The following is a 27,199-nucleotide window of genomic DNA, read 5'->3' as shown; positions in this document are numbered from 1 at the left end:
TGTACTCTTCCCAGCTCCCTCCAAGAGGAACCTCTTGCACTGGCACAGTACTTTGCCACTGTCTGGCTTTGCCTCCCAGCTGCTATAAAAAATTCTTCTAATGCATAACCACTGCACATCTGAGCAGGAGGAGTCACACCGTCAAACCATCCCCAAATTCGACCCCAATTCTTAGCCCCTTTCTGATCATCATCTTTCAACTGATTCAGCATGGCTAGGTCAAGAGTTACGTCCTCTTATAAATTCTGTTGGGAACCACAAGGAGAACTTCAAGGTGTAGCTTATCAAATGTGTGTTTATGACAGTCTCTCTACGGTGAAAAAGAGTCACTGACAGAACATGAGACCGGTATTGGCCCAATGACCTCAGACTCCTCTGGATACAAAAGTCTACCAGTCCTATAATTCAATGGTTCTACTCTGTGATATCGATACTGATGTTCATTTGAGGTCAGAGACCACGTTCCCAATTCCATGAGCCAGCCAACGTTACCAGAAGTAGCTACCATTTTAAAGGGACAGAAGAAGAGGGGTGCGGGCTGGAGTTTGCAGTCTGACTTACTGATTTTCTATTAAAAGCAGGTACTAGTGCTTAAGAGGCTATATTGAAGTTCCTGAACAGCTGAGGATATAAATAAGTGCATAAGAATACAAGGATCTACATTGTCATCAGCATCTTAAAGATAGTGCCTTAAAAATACTTTAAGATTACAGACATTAAAGAAGCTAAACATCATTTAACCCATCCAACCCCTAAATTCTCTTTTAAAAATAAAAGTGAGGTATTTGCAGCAATTTAAGTAACCTTACTTGTTCGAAGCACATTCTTTATATAGTCACAAATCCTTCTTTAGAAGCACTAAGTATTAACCACGTTCAAGGTAAAACATGCTTTTAGGGAAAAACACAATCATACACTTCAACCAACCACCTAACTGTGGTTTAGGATGCAAAAGCAAAGTCAAGATGGAGACTTGTAAAGCACATACCTTCACTATGACAGTCTGATCAGAGATGCTGCTCATCATCTCATTGATGGACTTAAAGAGCTGCAGCAGAGACTCCCTGAAGTCTGCTTCTCCTTTGTTTTCATAAAGTCTGCAAAATAATTAGGTTTCATAAGCACAAGCCAACTAAAATGGAAATACATTTTTAAAATACCTGTTCAAATGACAGATGATAATTTGTTGCTTTTTTTAAGTTCAAGAATTTCTACAAGTTTCTTCAGATTTCTTCACTGAACCAAGAGTGTTCTTTCACAAAAAATTAAAGACAAGACAGACTGACCAGGCTGGGCCAGCAGGAACAGAAGATTTTTATTTTAAAGCTTCCTATGTAAAACGCCATATTCAGTATTGTTTACGCCTTCAAGTCATGGTGAATCCCTCAGCAGTGACCCAATTCCACATGCCCACGCAGCAGCAGGATAGTGTGTCTTCACCCTGCACAAGAGCTAGCAGATGTCTGGGAGGACCAATGCCAAGCAGCTCTCTGATGAGGAAGCCAGAAAGCATCCAGACAACTTGCCAGCAATCATTAAGATCTACCAGTGGCCTACAGTGAGCGACCTTAAACTCCATGAAAGAAAAAGACTATCGATCCACTACTTGCAAAAAAAAAATCCTTTTTTTTTTTTTGCCATGGGAAGGGAGCACTGAAGTTAAAATGCATTCCACCTCTAATTTCTGGCTCATTGATGAACTAGTTAAGGCTCAGTTTCCCATACAGTCAGTACAGCTGCCAAAGAACGACTAATCCACAGCTGAAGTTGCAAGGCAGGTCCCTGTGCCTTCAGGCGGGATTTTTCAGAGCTGATCTGCCCACAGGGACAACCCCCTCTCTCCTCTCTCTCCCTGCCAGATGCTTTCAGGGGGATAAAACCTGCCCTGAGATGCCTGACCAACACCAAAGTCAAAAAATATACAGCCAAGCTGAAAAACTTGGTGCACTGGTTCAATACAGCATAAGAATGAATGTTCCCGAAACTCTTGAATATTTTAAATGCAGAATGATCTCTGCTTCAGGTGTAGGATGAAATAATTCTCACTACAAAATGGAAAGAGGGGAAGAAGACCCCTAGCTCCATATAAATCCTTTAAAAATAATACTTTTCTCCCCTTTGGCAGTATGTATGACTTGCCTACGTAAGGGCTGTTGCAAATACACTTCTTGAACCTCAGCTATACAGACTTAACATGACCTAAAAGAAAAAAAAAAGAAGGAAAAAGAAAATCAGTGCTTATAAGAAGCCTGGGAGAATCTGACATCCAGGTCAATCTAAACAGGGGTGTTTATAAACCTCAGGTGGGACTTCTTCCCCAGCTAAACCCGCATGCTCACCCAGTCAGCTTTGATTGGCTCCAAGAGCCTCATCCAACAGCACTGGGCTTCCAAAGCCCTCCTTGGCTCCACTAGCCCTGTCCCTGAGCTCACCTAAACATTTTAGACCAAGACCCATTAAAGCAGCACCCAGCAAGAATTCAATTCCCCTCTATTTCCCTCCATTTTCCTCATGAGTTAAATCCAGTAAAGTGGGCTTGAATGTGGTCTGCAGCTCAGAAAGAGCTCCACACCCAGGGATTTTATATGTACAGTCATAGTATGATTTCTTCATGTTTGAAGACATCATGATGGAAGACCTATTACAGAAGAAAAGGGGCTTATTTTAAGATGAACATGGAGTTCAGAATGTTCTTGCTGCTTCACACTGAAACTAATGCGTATCATTTTTAATGCTGTGTTCATAAACCTTTGGGAGCCACAGATATTAAAAAAAGGCTATTTAACCAGCACACAGGGGAAATGAATGCTACAGAAAAAAAATATTAAATTGTGTTATTTTGCTGTGCAAGCTCCTATTCCCCTTTTAGGCTAAAACTGGGGGTTATGCAGGACAAATTACTTGTTAACTCCCAATTTCCATAATGGATTTCAGTGTCCCCATAAACAGATTAGAGGGGTGAAACTAATACCGATATAAAGAGTAAGTAAACTTGACAGTCCAATAAATCAAACTGCTTCAGACAAAAAGCTTTGTGTTTCAAAAAGGAAATTATAATAAAAATAAACAAGTTAGTCACAAATGTGTTCCTACTGTCAGTTATTAACATATTTATTTAATACACCTGTTAATGCACAAAAACACTGCAGCTGAGCAAACCAGGATTACACCAAGTCAACCCTTCTAGCACCACCTTCAATATTTTAACACTGTTGTAAATGCAATCATCACTGGAATCATTACTGAGTAAGCCAAATAAAGATATTTCTCAAGTTCCCTTATAATATTTTGCCTTTATAAACCCTGATATAGTGAATATATTTGCCACCAGACTTTAACTAGATGAAGTAGGCTTCTATGTATTTATCCAGTACTGAAGCTTGCCTGCAATCACATTACTAAAACGCTCCATATATTCAGTCCACTACCGTATTGCTCAAGTTAAAAATACGCAATATTTTTTAATAAAAGATTCCGCTTGCTCGTTGCGATTTCTCAGTAAAACACTAACAATATTTCAGAACCCTGCTACACTTCTGCATTATAATCACTTCAAATCACACACCTCAGGCAGGATTTAAGTCCTAGAGCAGAACAAATCATGGTGTCATTCAGCATTCAGTAGCTTCACTGATTAATCCCTTGTCACTGAGAGCTGTGTCTTCCCAATGCTAAAGAACTGTGAATTAGTGCTTAGCACGAGGAAATCCAATGGCCAATACTAGAGGGTCATATTGTCTCTAAATCTAATCTGCAGCAAGACATAATTATTTTTTTCTGTTTTAAAGTGATTTGTAGGACCTGCAACAGTGTAAGTGACATTCAGTATTTTATGAATCTCACAGTAAAACTCCTACAAAAATAAATTACAATCTTTAAATTAGAGAAAGGTTGGTGGAGTTGGTAACTTCAGAGCTATACATAAATCCCTTGTAATAAGGTTGTTACTGTTGCTAACATGTAGTAAAAGGATTGAATCTAAGTGAATACGAATACATCATCAATTTGTTTTAAAACTTTAATATTTCATGTATAAAATACAGTACTGACTTCCAAATTAACTTAAGAATAATTTTTTATGCTTGACTTTATGGATGGGTGCCTACTGTGCAGACAGCACCAGCAAGTCTCTGTGCAGTTCACAAAGCAGGTCAAGTGGGGAGCAGAAAACCACCCCCCAGCAGATCTCTGCCAGGCCAGCAGGCATAGAAAGAGCTTTTATAGAAACTCAAATGATTCTCCTATCAAAAAATACTATTTTTCTTGAAGAGAAGATTTCTGCAGCCCTTTTTTCTTTCCATTTTCCTGTCTGTCTCACCTATTGAGACTGCGGGGCCCTACAAACTGCAACCAACCACCAACATTCTCTTTCTGCTCTGACAGACAGGGGCCTGGGGAGCTCCGAGCTGTTGGGGGGTTAACTACAACAATACTTGTGCTTTTCTTTTACGAGGCAGTGTGTCAGAAAAGGTGCATCTCATACTCTTTTTCCCCCTCGCTGTCCATCTATTCTGACTCTTCCCTCTCCACGTCCGGCCTACGAATGAAGCCCTGTGCAAAGCACATGAGGGCAAACATCATATCTCCCATCCAGAAAAGCTCTCCCTTTGCCTTGCTGCAAAATTTTCAATACTTCAGTCTTCCCAGACTTTTGCAGCCATCTGAGGAAAGCCACTAGCAAAGCCCAGGCCTGGACAAGGGTCAGGGCAGTATGGCTACTCGGAACCTTCAACATGTCAGTCACAGTACTAGACAGTTATTAACAAAAGTTTCCCAAATACTGGCAAGCTTTATTCATTCTATAGAGAGCTGCCACATACCATGATTTTAGCAGTACACTTGCTACTTAAAATATACATCTCTTGAGGAAATCTGGCTTGCTCTTAGGCAACAGCTGTCTCCTGAAATAAGTTCTAACAACTTAAGATATTTCTAAAACGGTGCAATATTGAGCAACTTTAACACATGTTGTAATTTTGATGCTTTTTTGAACAATATTTCCAATGGGAATTACAGGAGGTTTCAGCATTCACCATACTTACTGATTGAACAATATCCTGGACCGGACTATGAACTTGAAGATGTACTCCAAAGCTTTCATAGCTTTGAAGAGTTGATCAGTGATACCGCACTTCTCAGCATTATCCACATATGTTTTTAAAACTTTCGTCAGTTTTCTGTTTAAATACAAAACCACATACAAGTTACAAGTATTCTCGCAGAGAATTTCAATTCTGAAATGTCTGAAGAAAAATTATGTATCTAAGTAGTACCCACCAAGTTACAAGATTAATTATGCAACTAATAAACTCATTACGTTCTTATTTTTGCTGGTAAGTAGCTGCAACCAATTCTTGAGGAAAAAAAACCACAGACCATAACACCCTTCAACATACAAGTAATATGGCAAATCTCAATAAGACTAATTTTCTGCTGGATATTTAGGGATATTCAGGTTTAGGCTATTATAAAGATACAACTACTAATAGTAACCAAAACAATAAAATAATTATAAAAACATTGTTAGAATTAAAACACATAAAATGGGAGTTTCTTCATTAAACAAGGCTTCCCCTTTACATAGCTTTCCCAGGGATTTGGGGCTAGAATTTGTGAATTTTATTTCTCAAAAATAGATGTAACATCAGTTGGATATTCTCTTGTTCCACATTTTAAAAGTCTATCAAACTTGAAAGTGAAACAACTTTAAAAATAATACCATTTCAACTACCTCCCTTCCAATGAATATAAACCATGATTTTCATCCAACTACAAGCGACTCCATTTTAAATCATTCTAGCTACACTATGTTTCAAGATTCACTCTAAAAGTAAATAAGTACAATATTATATATCACTAACAGAAAATAACATTGAGTAGACAGATATCTTGATATATGTGCATTTATTTGAATAGGAGTAAACTGCCTACGAATTTCAAGTAACCACTTCAAATACTGTCAGTGCAATCTCTCTTTACTTAAACAAACTTATGCAATAAAAGGCGGGGACAGGGCAGGGATCTGTCATGGCCATGGGCACAAGTCAAGCCAGAATTCAGCTCTTCCAGCATCCTCAAGCTCAAACGTGCCTCCAGCTCCCCACATTTAAGGAAGGGAAGGATGCTCTCCATGCCTACCAGCGACAGGGCCACCTTCAGCTCTTGCTAATAAAACCAGAGGACGTTCCATCCTTTACCCACTTCACATGAAGGCTGCAACAGTGGCTGTAACTCAGTGAAGTGATTGTAATATCAAAGTTGTGACTAAAGGCCTAACTCTCCTCCGCTATTTTAAATCAATACTTCTCAAACATTTTTCTAGTCACATAACAGAGACTGTATAACAGCAAAGTGCACAGCAGGCTTCCCGGTTTGGATTTGTTTTCCTACCAACAGTGCAAAGACATCCATTATATATTTTTCCTCCAACACTAATAGTCTGAAGCAGCAGCAAAGATCCTAACTGTCAACAACCACTTAAGACAGCAAAAATAATGGACCTTTGGTTTTTTGACAGTAATGCAAATAATATAGGGTAGAACATCAGTTTAATGAACCAAACAACATATTTTGGAAGCATCTTAAATGCACACGATTTCTTTCTCAAGTATGACAGAATTGCTTATGAACAGTTTCTTTACAAAACAATTCTCAAAATCATCAAATCCTCTCCTTCAATACAATAAAATCAAGACTTCTTCCTTGCAAATGACTAAAAGTTTTGTTACTCTTATTTCAAGAGAAGGACACACTATCTCCCATCTTCTTCAAGAACCTCCCACCCTCCCAAGCTCTAGGGGCAAATTCCTAATTAAACTACGTAAACAAGTAACTGAATAACATTATCTGGAAAAATTGTGCAAGCCACATTAGAAAAAGTAATTTTTAAAATTTACGTGTAGGCTAACGTAGCGCTGAAATGCTTCTTAATGTAGGTTTCCAAGACAGGATTAAAATGTTGAAATTTTCTGTCAGCAATCAGTCCAATGATAAACACCTGAAAAAGCAGCATAATTATTGCACTATCCTCAAAAAATCTTTAATGTTGTACATTCAACTGCCTTTATTTTCACATAAGACACATTAATAACATTGAAAACACACAGACTTTGGCTTTTCTTTTTTCCTGTGAAAATCTTCTTGTTCATAAGAAAGTTTTCTTTTCCAAGCAGAAACTTCCTGTTTGTCCTAAATTCTGCTGTTAATCCACTAAAATGACTGGACTTGATTGCTTCCATCTTTTCTGGGAGGATGACATAATGTAATCCAACCCCCTTTTGATCAAATCCAACTGAAACGTCAAATATAATAAAAACCTTCCATGCATTTTAAATTAAATAATAAGTAACAGCTAATAAGATCTGCTTCATTAGTAATCTTCATTCTAGCTTTTACACCATGTTTATTTATTCACCACTGCAGTACCTGCATTTTATTCCAACCACAATGAGAACTTACCAAAGCATCAAACACTAACGTGTCAAATGTCTCACTCTCCGAGTTCTCCATCATTATATTAAAAAGTGCATCCAATGTATCTTGAAGAAACTACAAATAAATATACAATTCATCACATTTTATAGGAAAAATTAAATTCAGATGTCACACAGGTTTCTACAGACGTATTTACTTTCATTTATATATTTTACGAAGTCATGACATTTTAAAAGGTAGCTAAAAAAGGAAAATTTAACAACTTGTTTTTCAGCAAATTATTTTTTAGTTAAGTTTATTATATCCATTGATCCCTATCACTCAAACAGAAAGAAGAAGGGTCAGAAATCACACTTGATACACCTGAACAGAAAGTTTAATCTATTATAGTGAATAAATAAAAATGGATTTCAAAACTCCGGTTCAACAGTCAACAGGATCATGCAGTTTCTGAAAACCAATGTTTCAGAGCACAAACCAGACAAGCAACCCAGTCTCATGCCAAATAAATCAAGTCATCCTCAGTAGTTTTGAGCTGAGCAATGAAAAGTGCACAGCGTATCGCTTTTCATGACGGCATAAGCTCAGACCCAGAGTTTCAAATGAGAGCACACATGCAGGCGTGGGAAACAGAGCAGACAGCCTTCTGCCCCAGCCCAAAACCTCCAAGCCTCTATCACTCTCTAACAGAGTGAGTCTTCACTAGCCAGTTGGCTGGACACCCTGATCTGTGCAACACAAAAGTAAAAGCAGATTAGTGTCAGGGAACCCAAGTTAAGCAGAGGGATAAAAGCTGTTTTATGCATGTATAATTCCAGCATTTCTTCCCAGTGACAAGTACTACATGCATAGACCAGAGATACTCATCAATGCATTCAGTTTTATCAGCATGGGATTCTGTGTCTGAGCACTTTCTTCCACCAGATGACACAAAAATGACATGGGCTCCTCGAGGGCAGAGTGAGGATGGATCATGGTCTCAGTCTGTATTTGTTTTGGTTGACAGAGAAGGGGTTCAACATGGATTGTTCCAGCATGTCTGTCTCAAATGAGATAAAAATGTTTTTTGTCTTGTAGACGAGACAAGGTATAATTGGGGAAGAACGTCTGAACAAGCAGAAGGTGACTGATTCCTGAGACAGCAACTACAAAGAGCTATTATATACACTGCAGGAGCGACGGAAAAACAGCCTGACTCCCACATTACTCCCTTAAAAATTGTTATCTATGCAATGAGTCTCCTAGATCAAACATGATTCACCTGGGCAATCTACTAAAACGACAGCTAAATTTCAGGAATTAACCTCCATTTAGCAGCTCACTAAACATTGCTGAATGCCAAACTTCCTCAAAACCAGTGAGCATGGAGCCACAGTTTGTGCTACTAATATCTGATGATGAAAAAACAGAAGAGCCAAAATGCTTGCAGCTGGTTTTAGACTTTGGTTCTGGGGGAGATCCAGCTTGTAATTTCACTACAGGATTTGGGGGGAAAAAAAATGATAGCCTTTTCAAACGCTTATTCATTCAATTAAAGAAAACATGCAAATAAAGTACATTTAACCAGCAGCTGGCAGGAAGGAAAAAGTAAAGCACAGTTTTGAGCTTTGACGGGAGAAGTTTCTGTCTTGGTTTGAAGAGAAGTAGTACTCCCAGATCCCAAGCACTGCCTGGCTAAGTCCCTTTAAAAAACAAAGGGTGGTTAGAAGGCCACGTCATTACCACTCAAGTCTTCATTTCACTTTTAGGCATCATATATTGACATTCATTAGTAGAGTTCAAGTTTTAAATCTGTTCACAAGGACCTCATGTAACAGCAAGAAGAATACAGGATAGATGCTTTTGTTGTATAAAGTGGCAGGAAAACATTTCTCAAGTAGGGAGCTAGTATGAATAATTTCTAGACTATTAGTTTACATTCTCATATCCTATAGACTCTATGCACAAATGGAGTCAGAGCCTCTGTTAAAGGGAGATAACATTTACAGTCTCCATACGCTATTGAAACAGTCAATTACAAAATGAGTATCTTGGCTGATCTCTACTTAGCAAGAAACGAACACCAGTAGGCAGAGGCATTTTACTGGAGTTTTTAGAAAACAAATAGTTTAACAGAAAAATTGAATATGTTTTATCACATGCGTACTTTTAAAAATATACATAGACTGTACCACGTATCGTATTTAAAAACACGAAGGACAAAAAAAAGCTGATAGGAAGTACAAAGTAGATATTACAAAAGTGCAACAGAGCAGTCTACACAAAGATTTTCTGAAGACTGCTGTAACAGATGGATAATGCAAGTACTGGTCATCTAAAAAAAAAAAGAACAGAAATGGCGAAGAGAGCAATATTAACCATGAACTCTTCTCTCCTATGCATAAATCAAGTTCTGCTCAGATCCCTGTGCAACAAGGAGAAGGGAGTATGATTTCATATGAGTCCTGCAACAGTGCATGGAGAAGAGGGAAAATTACAAGTGACAGAACGATGACAATGCTTGGCAGAAGCGAGTATCAGCGTCAAGATTTTAGCTATCAAATGCTCCACAACAAAATAGCAGCAGGTAGAACCTTCCTGAAAAACAAATCATGTGAGATTCTATTTTCAACCTACTCAATAAAGGATAATATCAGCATGCTCAGATGTTTTAAGTTACTTCAAGATGAGGCATTTATTATGCTTCTATTAACCAAATTAAAATCCACTGAAGTAAGGAAACAACACTGCAGGCCCTTAAGGGTCATCTGTCCCCAATACGTTACATCTTTTGACACTCTCTTAGATTTGATTTATTACAACACATTCAATAGTCCCAACCTACTCTTTTCCACAGCTAAACCTGTCTTTATGTAGGTCTCTACAATCACTCAGTGGCCTTGACAAATGTAAATAACTTGTCTCAGCTGAGTATTTTCAGAAGTAATTTTTTTTAAAAAGTATCAGCAGCACAGAGTAGGATTGCACTCCACATCCATGTATTAAAAATACATTTAGTATCACCATGTAACAATGTTCTAATCTTGCAAAGAAAAAGAGCCTTTGCCTTCATGTATCTATATAAAAATTCACTGAAGTGCTAAAAGAAACCCAAACACCCTACGTTTTCAGAAATGTGCAGTTTACATGTGTTTTACCACTACTCAGTCGAAATGTTCTTTGAGGGCAGGGAGAAAGGCATTAGCATCCTGAAGGCTGAGATATCTGCTTACAATTTAATCTGCAAGTGCATGCAGTGAGGTTGAGGCAGATGGGTGGGGAACAAAAGATATGAATACCTCAAAATATGGGATTCAGCAAAATTATGATACCAAATTTATTTTTAAAGAAATTAACTTGTTACCTTAACCACTTCGCCACCATCAACTTTCATCAGCTGCTTCAAATTCTGCTGCAACAGGTTTGTGTTTGATCGCCATTTCAGAAGTCCCAAGAGGTCAACTAGGAATAAGAAAAACAATTATATCATGCAAAATATTTACTGTCACTCACACTCCATAACTATGTTCAGGACAAACAGGTTTACTTCCTTAGGTCAGCCATTTTCTCTGGACAACAACATACTTCTAGTATGCCTCTGACACTGCAGAAAGTTAGCACAATACTTCTATCATGGAAGAACTCTGAAAGGCTTTTGAAAAAGCAGCCTGCTTTTGAAATGTCAGCATTAAAATCTAGGCCAAGAAAGTCTGATCCTTCAGTTTTAATTTGTTGTACACAACAGTTGAGTGTTTAGAAAAAGATGCCAAAATGAAATTAGTCAGCCACCAACACAGTCACATCTACAGGGCCGTGACTCTTCCAGCATTAATATTTCTAACTTCTCTGCTCTCACTGAATAAACTGAAAGGAAAATAAGGCACAATGCAAGGCAAACAGGTGCAAAATAAGCTAATTCAGTGGAAAGCTGTCCGCTTAATAACTCCTAATACCCAAATTGCTTGGTTGCTTCCAAATGATGGAGAGTTAGGGTACAGACCAGATCATGAAACAAATCAACTGCAAACGGTCTTGTCCCCAAATCCTCCCTCCCACTGTTTAGACTGTGTTGCTTCAGCATTCACTGATAAATAAGGGAATGCTGAAGGCAAGCACTCTCTCTTTTATTAGTCATAAAGAGCCACAACACCATTTTCCCTGTTTTCTTTAAGGAAAACTTCTCATGAGGAACTCACAATTGGTGTCCCCCTGCAAGTAAGCATGCTAGTAAATGTTAACCACCCCACTGGAGCACCAGTAAGTTAAACCCACCCCAGCATTTGTTGAGGTGTGACCTGAACTGCCCACAAACCCAAAACCCCAGCTGGTCCTGCCTCTGCTAAACTAGCATCAGGGAAAAATTCCACCCTGCCCCATTAAAAGTCAGTTTTCAGCACCAAACAAGCTATCCGTGAGCCATCCTCAGTAGAAGTCCCCAGAGAGACAAACAGAAGATTTTAAAGACTATCTACCTGAAGTTTAGCCACTGGGTTACTACTGCACATTACCCAACCATCGATATGTTAATATTATGTGAATTCTGCCCAATGTAACTCTTAAAGGACAGGCAGTTTCTCCCAACCAATATTCCCTCAGTTCTTTATTTCAAACTTTCAAAACAACCAGCAAAATGTTTACCAAGGCACACATCTGCAGAGTATATTCTAGAAATTATATGCAGAGACCCAGAGCAGCTGCTATACTTTCCCCAAAATCTTTCATTCTAAGCAATAAATAAAATTACTTCTAGTGGAATGGACTGCAGTGCTCCCTGGGATTGATTCTCCTCTGAGTAGCACTCAAACCAAGCCTTCTTATTATCTCTTTGGGAGTAGAAGTAAGGAGCTTTTTACTACATTGAACAATTGAACTGAACAATTCAAGGCCTCAATTTTTTTTAATATAACCTACTAGAAGTCTGTAGACTGAAACCAAGATCTTAGACTCAACATTAACAGAGAAATTGCTTCTGGAAGAAAAGTAAAGATGCCTCCATGAGTTAACTAAAGTGTTTCATGAATATGTTTATATCAGCTTTTCACCACTGAGTTTGTTTTCAGTCTGACTTCTAAAAAGGCACCAGCTTGACAAAAGAAGTGATGTGAACAGAAGCTGGCCCACAGACTTGTCTTTGAATAGCATCATGTATTGCCCCAAGAAAACAAACCCACGTGTGCTTTCAGCATGATGACACAGCAAATGCGAAATGAATATACATATGTGAACAGAAAATGTCAATGCAGTCCAGCTACCAGAGAGAGAAAAATAAGTTACAGTGTACAGTAAAAATGCGTATTCACTCTCTCACTGCAAGCATTAACCCCAGCAAAGTACCAGTTGGTCAGTTAATCCTACTCTTTTAATAGCTCCAGGTATAAAATAATACAGTAAGTAGAACAGGATAAGAATGTAAAACAGTACTTTAGCCTAGTAGTAGTAATAGTAAATAGTAATACTGTAGTCAGCCTAGGTTCAAGTGAAATTTATGTGATCAGAAAATACCAGAGCAATAAGACAGAGTGAGGATTTTCAATTGCAAAAGGTTAGAACAAACACCCAGCCTGCCAAGTAGCCAATAGCAACTTTAGTTTATTTGGGTTAATGTAATTTATGATTATACTGGTTACATATAAAGATCTTCCTTTACATCATATTTAGCAATTGGAAGAAAATGGTCCAACATCCTGGTTATATACTTTCTTGGACCTGTATCTATGCAAAGGTTTCCCTATAGAGATACCCAAATGTTTCTCAAAGCCCAGTCACAGGGCTGAAATTAGATAATATAACTGAGTTGAAGTTAGATAGTATTTTCACTTTAATTACATTTCCATGTGTTCTTTGATAAAATCTTCCCTTCTGACTTTAAGCATTTGATTCTCCACTCTTTGATTTGTTTTAATTCTGTATTTACATCTTCATTTTTATATTCTTCATTTATGCCACTATAGCACCTGAATTTGTCATGTCATGTGTATTGCTTTTTTTTAATTAAAAATTACCAATTGTGTTAGATGACTAAGTAAATCTCGCTCAACTGTTCTCTGAAAGCCTAGTTTCCTTGGTTCCTCAATGTCTTGACTTGAAATCAATAACAGTCACTATTATCCAGAGGTCTGAATCCTTCAGGCAGAAAAGAAAACATAGAAATACTTTGAATAAGCCTTACAGACACCCTGGATGCTTCACCATAGCAAATCCACCGGTGGAACACTAGACAGCTCTCTGGCTACTGGTAATCAGAACAATTTTCCAGCAAGCCCTGATAATAAAAGGACATCCAGCTTGACAGTCCTGTAAGAGGCACTGGTAAGATTTACTATCCACCAGCAGTGTTCATATAGAGGGGGGTGTCACTTCTGATGCCATTTTGCCCCCCTTTCTATATTTCCTGGTATCTCCAAGCTTCTAGCTGACAGAAAAAGAAGATTCAAATACCAAAACTGCCTTGTCAATGCAAGAGAAAACAAGACCTCATTTGTCATAGCTCAACAGACTACTCAGAAAAAGTAAAATAAAATCAACACTCAACCCTGACTTGGACATGACTTGAAGAACAGATTCAAAGCAGACCTTGCTATCAATTTACCCTAAGAACAGAAGGCTCAACATTTCCCACCCCAGAGAGATCTAACTGAGATGTTATCAACTGCAAGCAGATATCCCCTAACATATGGGATCAAATTTCTCACTTCTAACTTTAAAAACCCAGACAAGACCAATTTAAACACGAACAAAAACAAACTTGGGGTGTCTGCTGATGCATTCGGTGTTCCACAACACAAACAATAGTAAAGCAAGTGTAAGGTATCAAAGGGTCAACCAGCCCCTAGAGAAGGTGGGAACCCAGTGCCACGCTGCCTGTAAATACATCAGGTGATGGCGGCACTCAGCCATGACTTCAACACACATCTCTACAGTTTGATATAGTTTCATATCAATTCTTCAATTCCAGAGTTTTCATACAAAAATGCACTTGAAGTTTCATGTCAAAGTGTTTCTTCAGCCCATGAAGGACGTACTTGCTACAAAAAGTCTTGAGATTAGAATGAAGGCATGCATTGCCATAGTCCTGTGGATATGGGAGGAAGGACATTCTCTCCTGCCTCAGATGGCAAAGGAGGAGAAGCTGGCCAAGAGGAAACATCATGATGAATAGCAAATTCTCATGCCTCTAAGAGCCGATTTTCTCCTTGATTCTCGAGGAGGTTGCGGGTTTTTTTGCTTGTTTTCAGACACTCCTCCTCTTTGGCTTACATTGCTATTCTTCCTCAAAAATTGAAAGCAAAATCTAAAAAAAGGCCAGGAAATGTGTTGCTATAATACATTCTGCCACAAATCACTAACAACTGCTCAAATGTTAACTAAGTAGATACTTCATACTATCACTTTCTCTCAAAGAAAATAGCTGAAGTGTTACCACTGGCCAAGTTTGCTATTTTGGAGACTTTTCAGATGCTAAGGACATCAATTACTAACAGAAAAGCAGCATTAATAACTTGCAGTTTACAGAGAACTGGAGTGTTCAAAGAGCTTATATACAAAAAGATAGTCTGCAACATCAAATACAATGCAGAAAGAGCCATATGATTTATTAACATACTTTCAGAATTGCTAAAAATAAGTCTTAAAGCCCATATTCTAAGGTACTTATGGAGGGTGAAGAAAGAACTATTATAGGTAACCAAAAGAAGAAAATTATGTTTTGGCTCAACCTTTTGGTAAATGAGGATAATCACAGATTTTTACTTAATAATTTTTAAGAAAGTTAAAGGAAGTCTATTAACCAACAATTTCACAGAAGTTAAAATCAGCTTCAGAAACTATAACCTGAACAGCACTGCCAATTTTTAAATGAAAAATGATACTTGAGGGAGGAATCGAATGATGTAATTTTTTTGTTTCTTTTCTAAATTGCTTAAGGATACATGATGATCTTGTTTAATAATGTTAAAATACTTTGCAGAAAGAAGAGGCTTTGGCAACTTTGAGAAAAAAGTTTCACAGGCAACATAATTAACAGTAGCGTTAAATAAAGATCGAAAGTTCAAAGTGAATTATATGTAAAATTAAGCATGAAACAATGCTCAATCTTAATTTTAATAATAGTTCTGCAAAAGCAATGTCAATATATTGATCACTAGGAAATACTTCTAACTACTAGCAAGTACTAGGAAAGACTGAGGGAAAAAAAACAACCCTAAAATCACAAACAAAAAGCAGCTCAATTCCACATGCTGGTTCCTGCGTTCTACAAAACCCAAAAACCACAGTGTTACTGTTGAGCTATGATCCCATCTTTGCTATGAAATTCCAAAATCATTTCTGAATTTTTTGCTAAACACCCTCTTAGGCTTCAAGACTGCCAGACTGCAGTGAATCTGATGTGCTCTGAATATGAAACACCTAGGATGTGCTGGAACAGAGATGCCACTGAAAAACACTGCAATAAAATTATGAGTTGACTACAAAGTCGTCCCAGAGTTGTAACTTTCCCCCCGGACAGAGGAGAACTCATTAACGTGACAATCCAGTCATCATTCCCACCCACCCCCCTGTCCCAAGCCCTCCTCATCCACAACCTTGACGCCCGACAGAACTCCCTGAGCCGAGCCCTCCCTCCTCCTGAGTCATGCCAGGGAAAGGGATCATTCTGTCGTGACTCACTCACATCTCAGTGACCCACCCACACTCCCGAGTCTACTTCTGGTGCAGCAAAGAGAACAAGGGACCGCTCCATGGCAACGAAGCACAAAAATTACAGAGAGTGCACAGTCTGGAAATGTGAAATATTTGCTTTGGTGGCTGCCATCAGCTCTACTTTCCACAGCCTTTGGATGCAGTCAGCCAGATGATAAATACACATGAAAAATGTATATAAGGGAAGTTTTAAAAGGAACAAAATACACCAGCACCATTCCTGGTACTCTGTGTTCATGTGAAGATGTGTGAACGTGAGGGTGACCTCTACTCTCATGCTCACATCCCTTCTGCCCAACACAAGAAAACATCAGAGATTTCTTCAGACGTAAGATATGAATACTGCACCTTGGAAATAACAGAAAACAGCTTATTTGGGAGCAGAGCCATGATATCACCTACTCTTGAGAGCAAACTCATCCTCTGAGTGCTATTATTCATACCCACAGAGAAGCAAAATGCCCCAGAGCCTGTTTTCAGTGTACGTCAGTATAAAAGTCTCAACTAAATAGCAAACAATGTTCCTGTTTCCATTTAACTTAGGATTCTTCTGGTTTCTTAGAGACATGTACTGCTCTAAAGCAAAACAAAGCCCATGGGCAGAGAAAAGGCTGGATAGTACACACCCTCAGCAGATGCTTTTGCTGCGTCCAGACAATTTAATCCAAGACTGTGTGGCAAACACCCCACCACCCATTCACAGAAGAAGGGGGACAGAGAAGACAGGAAAGTCGGTACATACAACCCCACTCCAACCACGAGGAGCAGAATCTCCAGCAGTTCTATGAACTTACCATTCTGGGTAAGTTTTGTTGAACAAACTAGAGTAGAAATCTGGAAAGAGTCTTTGCTGATGGTGCAGCTTCCAAGGTTCTGCATGCTCTTGCCTGTTGCAGAGTGTCCCTTTTCCTCCAATTCTATTTTAGTGGATGGCAGACTTAAATACGTTGAGGCATCCTCCAGCTTCTTGGCTTCTGCCTACAGTAGTGTTTTAAATACAACATGAAACAACATGCAAACATCTAGTAAAAAACCTTGGTAATAATAAAATTTTATTATTGACACGATTTTCTTGGGTTTGCTCCAGAACTGAAGCTATCCAATAGGTCTTTAACAACAGTAATTTAGCACTAACCTGTCTGCAGATTAGAGCCAAGATGTGATAAAGGGCTGCAGAAGTAACTTTTCCCAGCCATGAAAACCCACATAATACTCAATAACAAGTGCCTTTAGAATCAGAACATCCCCAGCAAAACGTTTCAAGGTTTAACAGTCAATCTGCCAAACATGCAAGTTGCACAGTACTTGCTATTTAGTTGCTTGATCTAACAGAACAGTCTATAAAACATTTTTCTGTGCAATTCTGTAACAGCAATTCACTAAAAGTCGGTCAGCTGAGGTAGCTACTATAGAAAGACTAAAGTATCTCAAAATTCTACCTTGTAAACTATAAGGTCATGTTCTCCATCTCTCAAAGTCGTTCCATCATATCTCATGAGCTTCACAAATGCTAGGGCAAATATTTTCTCAGATTTATCTTTGGCTGTTATAAAAAAAAAGGAAGAAAAAACCCAGCACATAAGTAAGTGTTTGATACTTATACAGACAGTCCACCTAAATCTCAAAAATATGGGTAACCTGTAAATGAATGACCATAGCAAAGATTCTCACATGGAGAAAGTGTACAAGAAATTAGGATAGTCTTCTAAATGCAAGACAGAACCAAAACAATGCAAAATAAATGCGTAAGAATCTGACCACACCAACAGTAACTAGATGCTTAATATTTCTATATTCTATCTGTGCTTTTAGAAAGCTGGATTAAAGAAAAAAAAATTTAAAAACAGAACTTTGATGCCTTTAGAATGTTCAGGTATTTAGGAGTTATAAGTATGGCAGTGCTTGGTGCCCACGACAATGATTTAAAGACCAGCACTGAGGATCCCATCAGGGCTCCATCACTGGGAAGGGGAACATCAGAACCAAAACAGAAACTGGATCCGTAACTGCAGATGAAGAGCCCAAGTTTCTGAAAGCTGACCCACTCTACAACCAACATGAACTAGAAAATACATTTAGCTTGCTCTCATTGTTCAAAATCTACTATCAAAAGGAAAACCAAATCAACGGGGCAAGTAGAAGTCATACAGTTAAGAAGTAAAACCAGAAGGAAAGCACAATCAACCTGAGATAGCCCAAGGAGACTGTGAGAAAGCCTTGCAGCCCTAATGCATGGCCTGTACTTAATATTTGAACCATGGCCAACCTAAATTTTTGAGTCATCTTAAAAATATTTCTGACTCTAGTAATTTGTAGCGCGAAATCATGATTTTGACGCTTATGACACAGATTTCGGCCATATTGTTTTGATTAGCAAGTATCGTTCTCTAAACTAAGTAAATCTTCTATTAATAATCAGTTTGCAAAATATACAACTTCGATTAAATAACCGCCATGGGGTAACGTACTATATATTACACAGGTACGTATAGATGAGGAGTATTACATGTCTTAAAATGCATCCAGTGGACACTACCCGATTAATGCTTTTGTCTACACATTTATTCTACAGCAAAAAATTTTTCTGCAGATTTAGAAAGGCTTTCCTATCAAGAGAGCCAGCCCCTGTAATCACTGTATGGAACGAACATTATCACAACCAAGGCAAATCCCCAAACTTCACTGCAAAGCAACCGCTGACAAATGGAAGATGTCTAGCTGTCTCAATCTCATCCTCAACAGCTCAAAGCATTTCAGCTGCCAGCAACGTTACAGGACAGCCGAGGAAAACCACAAGCTCTCAAATATGTTTTAGATGAAGATTACTTCAAAACAACCACAAGTCAGTCTGAGAATCAGAAGCAGAAACCAAGTTTCTTAATACCTAAATCTTCAATTACTGATGCTAAGCCTACTGTAAACTCTTTCACATTCCCACTTCACATGTGGGGTTGTTAAATATCTTTACTACCCCCTACCCACCTGCTCTAAGGTATGTAATACCAGTACCCTTTCAGTCACTAACTGAAAGCTTTATTCACTAGTCCTTTTATTTGACTTGAAGAAATAACTGGTCAGGAAAGGAAAAATAATGTTGATAGTTAAGAGTGAGGAAGATGTAATGGAAAAAAGAAGCTGAGATGCTAGTATAAAATAAGCAGGCAAAAAACTTATCCCCACACTAAAAGCAATTATAATTGGCAATTACAGATTAGGAATGTTATATGCCTGTTTCAGGAGATTTTGGCACCAGACACCGACGAGAACCATAACAAAAAGGCTGAATTACTCACAGTCCTGTGATGATCTATGACGGAACGTGAACCTTAAATGACTGCGGTTCACATCTTCAATAGGGATTGCGACCTTCACATATTGGGGAACAGGACAAAGAAAGAAAACAGTCAGTACAGGATCATCAAACATCATCGACCACTACCAAATCTCATGTAGACATCTTTCAACAATATGCTTGGCGCTTTCGAAAAGATTAATGTTAAGTACCAGCTTCATTTCGCCCTAGAAGACCTTGAAACATCACAGATTCCCCAGGAAAATCACCCATTCTTGCACCAAGAGAGAAGGAATGAAGCAAGCCTGTTAAGTTACCCCACAAGACCTACAACTTCAGATGGCAGGCTGTAACCTCAAAGCCTCCCCTACTGCTCCCCCCCAGCTCAGGAATAAGCCCCTCTTGAGTTTGACTGGTAGAGGTGAACTTGATAATCAACAGCAGCAAAGTAAGAGCTCTTAACATATTTGTTATCTATACACTGATAGTACATGTAGCACAAGTGTTGTATCTCTGATTCACACATAACCAGTGTGCAGAGATGTAACCACTGCTCTTCTCCACCAGTATTGTTGCTAGAGCTGTTGTATTTTCTTAAATCACACCCACATTTAGGCCCCAACACCACGTCTAGGTTTCTGGCATTCCCTAGCAGCCACTTTCTGTCTACAGATGCAACAAAAGCAACCTTGGACTCAAAACAATGTGCAGAGTAGCTGTTAAGTCCCTTCCTAGTACACGTATACTGCTCCCACTGCCTACAGCTAGACAGAATATATTTTATAAAGCTAGCATCAGCCTCCTCTGTAATATTAAAGCTTGGCATTTAAGCTAAAATGTTATTACCCAAGCAAATTCAGCAAGCTTAAAGCACAATCAGCCAGATCCCAAACCACTGATGAGTTCAACAGTATGGCAATTCTGTTTTAACCTTAATATATCCTGCTTCTCTAGGCCAGCTTCATGGAAATACGAGTCAACCATTCCTAAACAGGTGTTGGAGTTCCCCCGTAACAGTTGTCTTGACCAAAAGGATGAAATAAAACTCATTATGCAATAAAAGTCAAATCTGTTTCCAGCAGTCTATGCGCTATTCCTTTTGTTCTACTAAACACAATCACAAGCATTGGATTTCCCTAGTTTTGTTTCTCAAGGCTTTCCACTGAAATCTATATTAATTGCATATTAACCCAGAGGAAGTTATTGTAACAGTTTATATACCTTTACAGTCTCAAACCAGCGAGGCTGCTTTACTTGGTAATATATTACTGACTTGTACTCTGAGATGGCTTCATCACCAGCACCAGGAAAAATAACGCTCTTGAAAACACAAACAAAAGAGGAAATGTTTATGTCTATCGTAAACTCCATTTTTTTATCCAAATAAACAAAAAAAAAAAATCAGTGAAGTAGGTCAAAATGAGACAGAATGGCTCATGCTCAGAGCTCTTCATGAAATTAGTATCAAAGTGCACGCACTGATTTGACAAGATGTATTTAGTTATGACAAAGGAGTTTTGTTGTAAATAAAAATAGGGACTTCAGTTGACAGAGAAAGGTGTTGAAAAGGCTTAAACAGATATGTGTCAAAGAAACCCAGATGTTAAATACTTTAATACCTCTAATCTTTTGCCATCTTCATCATAAACAGATACTGTAACTTCTACATTCTTTGCTGTTGTTTTACTGCCTTTGTCAAAATCTCCCTGAACCAATGTTACATAGATGTCATTACGAACATCACCTAAAAGAAAAAGCAAAGCACAAAATTCATAGCAATTTTTACAGTGTACCTATTGATTTGTGAAACCAATGATACACAGAAACAGCAACCAACGCATTTTAATAACAGCAATTATACATAGACATGGCAAAACATTTAAAAGCCACAGTATCTTCAACATTCAAAACTAGCAGTACTGAAAACAGCCGTTTAGCTAAAATTGTGCTAAGACTTCTTAAGTCTGAACTATCAACTCATAGTGCAGCAAGTTGAATCTAACAAACAAACAAAAAAGAATCACACATTATTTTGGACTGAAAGAATACCAATCATTAAGAGTATGTACCATATCACTCAAAAAAGCACCACAGTTCCACCTTTTTTTAACACAACTTCTTTCATTATTAATTTAAAACAATGAGTTTTAACACAGTCCTTACTTTATCCCATACAGAGATATTTTGCAATTTAAAAATATTTAAACAGCCTGCAGAGGTCTGTTTAACTTGTTACATCAGGAAGTGGTTTGATGGTTTTGCTGGCTTGGGGGTCGCAGGGGAGGATTGTGTTTAGCTTTGTATCTTAAAATGCTCCTCGACTACACCCCAATTCAATTGAAATTTTGCAAATGAATCAGGGAAACAGGGGATTTCTGATAATTTCATGAGGCAGATGGTTTACAAGCCAACATACAATCGTAACAAGCAGAAGTGCTGAGGCACTTACACCAGACTGGATATACAGTAAAACATCTGACAAACGCACACTCAGCAACCACAGGGAGAGCTGGAACTGGGATCGGTTTTGAAAATATCTAATCGATCCTCCAGAGCCCATCAATCTGAAAAGGACCGTGCAGGGTTTGTTCTGTAGTCTGTTGCTTATGGCAGTTTTTATTGAGAAGCACCATGTTTTGGGTTTGGTTTTTTTTTCCTCTCAAACACCAGAATTGAACATCCATGGAATATACGTATTTAAGAAAGACAATATGGCTTTCTTTCAAATACATTATCCAAATCTAGTACACACCCTAAGTGACTTGCATATCTCTTAATCAAGCCTGCTCCTCTGAAAATGTTTCTATTTTGGATTCACCACAGGAGATACAAGTTGCTGCCCTTGCTAGGGAAATAATATGGAATGTGTACTTCGTATACATTTTTCTTCACTGGAAAAAGAGAAGAATTTCCACTGTCACCGTGATATCGTGTCTTTGGTGATGGGTTGTTAGTTTTATTTATTGATACAGCACATGTGGCAGGTACTACCATAGCATTTTGCATTTATTTTAAATGAGACAAAATCCTTAGGTGCTACATTATTTCTAATGTACCTCAAATTCATCTTTTTATTTTTCCCCCAAAGCTTCCATACATACAGATATTTAAGGAAGATTAAAATATAACAAAGCAGTATTAAGTCACACAATGACTTACCAGGCATAATAATCTCGGGAAACCCCATTTTCCGAGCCACAGCTGTTGACCTATCCACTAAGTGTGGAAACTCTTTCCTAATCTGATGAATATCTCCTGGAAGAAGTTTCAAAGTCACCCACAAACCTGTTGTATAAAAACCACAATTATTAAACTGGTGGGGTTCTTCTCTATTTACTAAAGATTTCTTTTTACACATTCTAAAATGGAAGAACATACATTAAGGTAACTGCTCTTCGTTTACAAAAAATACACTTTACAAACCCCACCGCTTCAAGCAGAAACATGAGTACAGCACACATAGGTATGTCTGATTATATCAGACTTTCTGGAAAACTGTATAAAATGCTTGCCTGGAAGCTGACTGGCTAAATAAAAAACCTGAGAAACTGGAAATCTGTGCAAAATAAGGATTCAGGCCTTTGTATTGTGCACTTTGCAGCAATACCATCTAGCAGGCGTCTTGGCAGGGAGGAGTTAGGCAGGTGTTCAAAAGCAGATGCATGTAGCTTCCCTTACATGGGCTTACTAAAGGCAAAAATTTTATTCACAGCCTAAAAACTTCAATACAACAGGTCTCCATTCAGAAGAAAAACACGTTAGCAAGACCAACAGACAAGGAGGAGGAAAGGCTTGGTTATCCGCTGGACCTACTGAAGTCTGGACTGTGAAAATGCAGACAAGCCTACTGTGCCCTTGGCACGAAGCTGGAGTGACCCTAGAAGAACCCCTCCTCCTCGCAGAACCAGGGTTCTCTCCTCACTGAAGTCTTGCACAAAGGGTCTCATGGAAATACAGTTATTAAGCCATTAGCAGAACTGCCTCAAGCTTATATCTCTCCTCTGAACTCTCACCAAGTTCTTTCTAATGAAATGTTTATCTTCCTCAGGAAGAAAGAGAAGTGGCAATGCTGATTTGAATGAAAAAACTTAAATATTACTATTAACAACCAACCAATATCGAGATGCCAACAAAGACAGCACCAACAGCAGAGACGTACCCTGAATTGATTCATCACCACCACCCCCATAAGTTGTTTTTACTGTGCTGAGCACAAAGAAATCTACAGCATCAGCTTTACGCAGTTGACATTTTTCTCTTCAGTAGGAGAAGCAGCCACTAAAAAGCTGCTGCTTGCCAACTAACATCAGGCACACTTGTTACAGGAAAAAAAGATAACAAAGTGAAAAACACAAAAAAACACCCAACCAGAGAAGTCTTACTCTTGGGAAAGTGACTGGCAATCAAGTTTAAGCATGAAGTAATTACAGCAGCGATTTACAGAAGAAAATCCTAAAATTAAAGTCTATGAAAAATACCAAAAAAAAAATTTATCTATAAAACAAATTGTGGGTTATCCTTTTGCACACACAATTAACCATACATTCATTTTGTACATATTTGGCAGCTAGCTTTCTTTTCTATTAAAATCTCTTATGAAAGGCTGTATGCTGACTTGTTGCCAGAGATGGTTCTAACAGCTGCCATTTCATTAAACAGTAACTGTACCTACGCTGACTGGCTAAGCAACAACTCTCAATTCCTTCCTGTTTGCTTGGGCACTTTCATAGGGAAAGAATCTGAAATAGGTCAAAGCAGCTGAAAAGTTTCCTCCTTTCTGATACACACTGGCCACAGGTGAAAACAGGGGGGTGAAAGCAGATTTAAGTTTTCCTCTTTAGCTAATAGATGATTAAATAAAAGTTTGTTTAGATTTTTATTTGCTATTAATTAGTAAAAATCATAAATATATATAAAAATATAGTTTTCCTTAGGTCTACCATGCAGATACTCCCTACAAGCGACCCAGATATTCACATACACAGGTGTTTGGTGGAAACTCCGCGCTGACCTGCATAACACTGTATTAATCCCGATTGCCCAAAAAAATACTGAAGCCAGTACAGTAATAACTGAGCCATCCCACAATTCACTTTTTAATGGGCAGACACATTATGATCATGAAGTGTTGTATACACATACACATGAAAAAAAAAACCACCCAGACTTTGGAAGCTAGCTCAGTTTTGTGTCAGTGCTGAGTTTGGAGCAGTGGACGAGCAGCCCCTAAGAGAGGGTAGCAGTGGGGTTTGCCGTGCTCTGGCTCCGTCCTTACCACCTCCGAGCTCAGGCGGGCGCGGTGCTGGCAGGAGCAATGCCCTGGTCTTCTTGAGAGGGAGCCAAAGGCTGCGAGCGCAGCTGTGAAGTGAAAAAAATAAGGCAAAGGAAGGGAAGGAAGAGCATATCCCTTCCTTCAACATGAGGAGGCCAAAAGTCCACAGCTCAAGGGCACAAAAGGCAGCTCCCTGAGTCATCGCTTCCAGTACAGAAATACAAACATGTCCAGGTGATGGACAATGCAGAGCAAGGACAGACAACCTGTACAGTTAATGTTGGGAGGGGGGGAAGGTGTGGTGCAAGGGGGAATGGCAGAATGAGCCCTGAAGGATGGGGAAGAGGGGGAACAAACCGTGCAAACACCTTTTCTGTTACCAAACAGCAGTGAACAACTGAAGGTAAATATTACGCACCCTTGATTCCAAACTTAAAATAATCACGTATTGCAAATCAAGCAATGAGCAGTTTTAGGTACCCCAGTGTATATAAAGAGCAGTACATACCCTGACCCTTGTGGTTAACTTCTTTAGCAGCAATCACTTTGTTTATAACAGTCTGAAGGAAATCATTCTCCCCTGCCACCCTGGGTGAAAAACGGGATGATATGTTCAGCTGCTTGTGTCGAATGGCGTCATCCAACGCTAGCCTGGAGGATGCACATGACGACCAACACCAGGAAACAAAGGGTCACAGAAAACCAGAAGTCACAGTAACAAGGGAACACACAAGATCATATCATAGTTGTGACAAAGAGTATATATTAGTCAACGCAAGACAAAGGACAGGAAAGGTAACAAGAAAGACAGAGGAAGATCATTAATCAGAAGAACGCTGATCTACCCCAGAGATGTACAGCACACCTGCACTGTTACTTCTCCCTTCAGGGACGTGCATGCATAGGCCCCAGTTACACTCTGTGAGGATTGGAAGGATGTCTCCTGCCTGAGAATCCTCTGTTAAGCAGCACAAACCTATACAGGCAGTTTTCTCTTTAATATATATATATATAGTAGACTGGCCCTGCAACCCCTCCAGGGTCACTTCTGTCATTCTATAGGTTAAGCAGCAGTGCATACCCTCTGAAGGAAAAGCTACTGTAAACCTCACAGAAATGGCATAGGAAAAGAAAAGCAGATAATCCAAACGTTCTGTTAAACTTGATGGATAAATGAAAAGATGGAAACTATAAATAAACAGCAGCATTAAGTGTCATTTAAGTAATCTCGCCAAGTGCTTTTGACAGCCATTGTGTTGGTGGCTAGCGAATGAATACAAACAAACAAAGATATGAAAACAGAATTGCATGTGGTACAACAGAAGCAAAGCATGGAATGAGAAGAAAAATGTGGCTCATATATACAGCCTAAGTCTACATTGGAAACAATGACACGGGTATTCATTGCATGTTTTCACATTATTCATTTTCTTGGAAATATACTTTTTCAGAAGAATGTTTTAATTTCTTATGGGGAAAAAAGATCACATTGTACATTTTTTAAAAAGCTGATTTATATCTACATAAAAAAATAAATCGGTGTTAATGGAGCAGAAAATTAGATGTTCCATTAGCATCCACTTTGATACACAAAGATTCATTTTCACTGCATACTTCCACACTCACTGGAAAATAAGCTTGCTATTGTTTACCACACAATAAACATATCATGAACACACTCTTCCCTAAAAACCCGTTTTCCTTGAAAAATGGAACTGTACTTCTGATTTTCACATTAACACCCTCCACACCACTCCAGCAACACTGCTGCATACAAACAAAACCCTTTCAGACATGAGGCATACCCGCACCTGCAGACCTTGCAGCTCTCTGTGCCCTACATCTTCAAACTACAAGGGCTTCCTGCATTAAGCCTATTTTCCAAAAGAAAGTTAATTTGAGATTACATTACTTCAAGCTTTTTTTTAATGTTATTAAAACCCTCTGAATATCCATTAGTATATTAATCAAGGAATTTAGCTAACGTAACTATGTTTTGCCTTTCTGAACAGATGGCAGTCTAACATTTCATACAATGGGAAAACTAAGCATTCGTATTTTATGCACGTTTGACTTATCCCTTCTACCTTTCCCCATTTCATGGAATAAAAGAAACCTATGATGAACTAGGGATGAAAGAGAGTATTTGCCACACATTCTCTTTTGTTAATAAGCTTTTACTTTTAAAAGTGCTTTCTCTGCACATATCTATATATTCACAAAAATTTGGGCTATTAAACCCATATTTCTTAATATCATTTTGTGGCTTGAAGTCAACAGTGATCTTTGATATTACATTAAATTCATACATGGCCATACCTTAAAGGACACCAACTCCATATTTGCTATTAGCCAATTTAATTATTGTAAAATAGTATCTATCAAACTCCATGTCAGCAACCTTAGAGTCACTGTGGAAGGGTTTGCAGTTTTAGATGACTAGAAGTAAGACCAAGTCCACGTAGCAGACTGGCCTCCTTGATTCTGTGAACCAGCTATAAGGGGTACATGCAGCAGACACA

The 27,199-nt window shown here is 38.5% G+C and overlaps 1 protein-coding gene across 4 annotated transcripts in view; it reads right to left on the bottom strand.

The window, feature by feature from the left end:
- The window catches only part of DOCK1 (dedicator of cytokinesis 1), a 312,269-nt gene that overhangs the window by 242,096 nt on the left and 42,974 nt on the right, over positions 1 to 27,199 (bottom strand). For 3 of the 4 annotated variants that reach the window (XM_074831522.1, XM_074831524.1, XM_074831525.1), the window contains 12 exons: positions 25,186 to 25,328; positions 22,565 to 22,690; positions 21,025 to 21,149; positions 20,627 to 20,725; positions 19,407 to 19,479; positions 17,553 to 17,656; positions 16,908 to 17,091; positions 10,778 to 10,875; positions 7,459 to 7,548; positions 6,897 to 6,997; positions 5,043 to 5,177; positions 989 to 1,097 (listed from right to left, as the gene is read on the bottom strand). In XM_074831522.1, coding sequence (XP_074687623.1) covers positions 989 to 1,097; positions 5,043 to 5,177; positions 6,897 to 6,997; positions 7,459 to 7,548; positions 10,778 to 10,875; positions 16,908 to 17,091; positions 17,553 to 17,656; positions 19,407 to 19,479; positions 20,627 to 20,725; positions 21,025 to 21,149; positions 22,565 to 22,690; positions 25,186 to 25,328 — 1,387 coding nt within the window. The remainder of the gene's footprint in view (positions 1 to 988; positions 1,098 to 5,042; positions 5,178 to 6,896; positions 6,998 to 7,458; positions 7,549 to 10,777; positions 10,876 to 16,907; positions 17,092 to 17,552; positions 17,657 to 19,406; positions 19,480 to 20,626; positions 20,726 to 21,024; positions 21,150 to 22,564; positions 22,691 to 25,185; positions 25,329 to 27,199) is intronic. The other variant, XM_074831523.1, reaches the window with a different exon arrangement.

This window comes from Strix aluco, chromosome 7 (assembly GCF_031877795.1).
Source record: "Strix aluco isolate bStrAlu1 chromosome 7, bStrAlu1.hap1, whole genome shotgun sequence".
Taxonomy (NCBI): Eukaryota; Metazoa; Chordata; class Aves; order Strigiformes; family Strigidae; genus Strix; species Strix aluco.
Note: the sequence above shows the minus strand (reverse complement) of the source record. Positions and strands in the feature narration are given on the sequence as shown.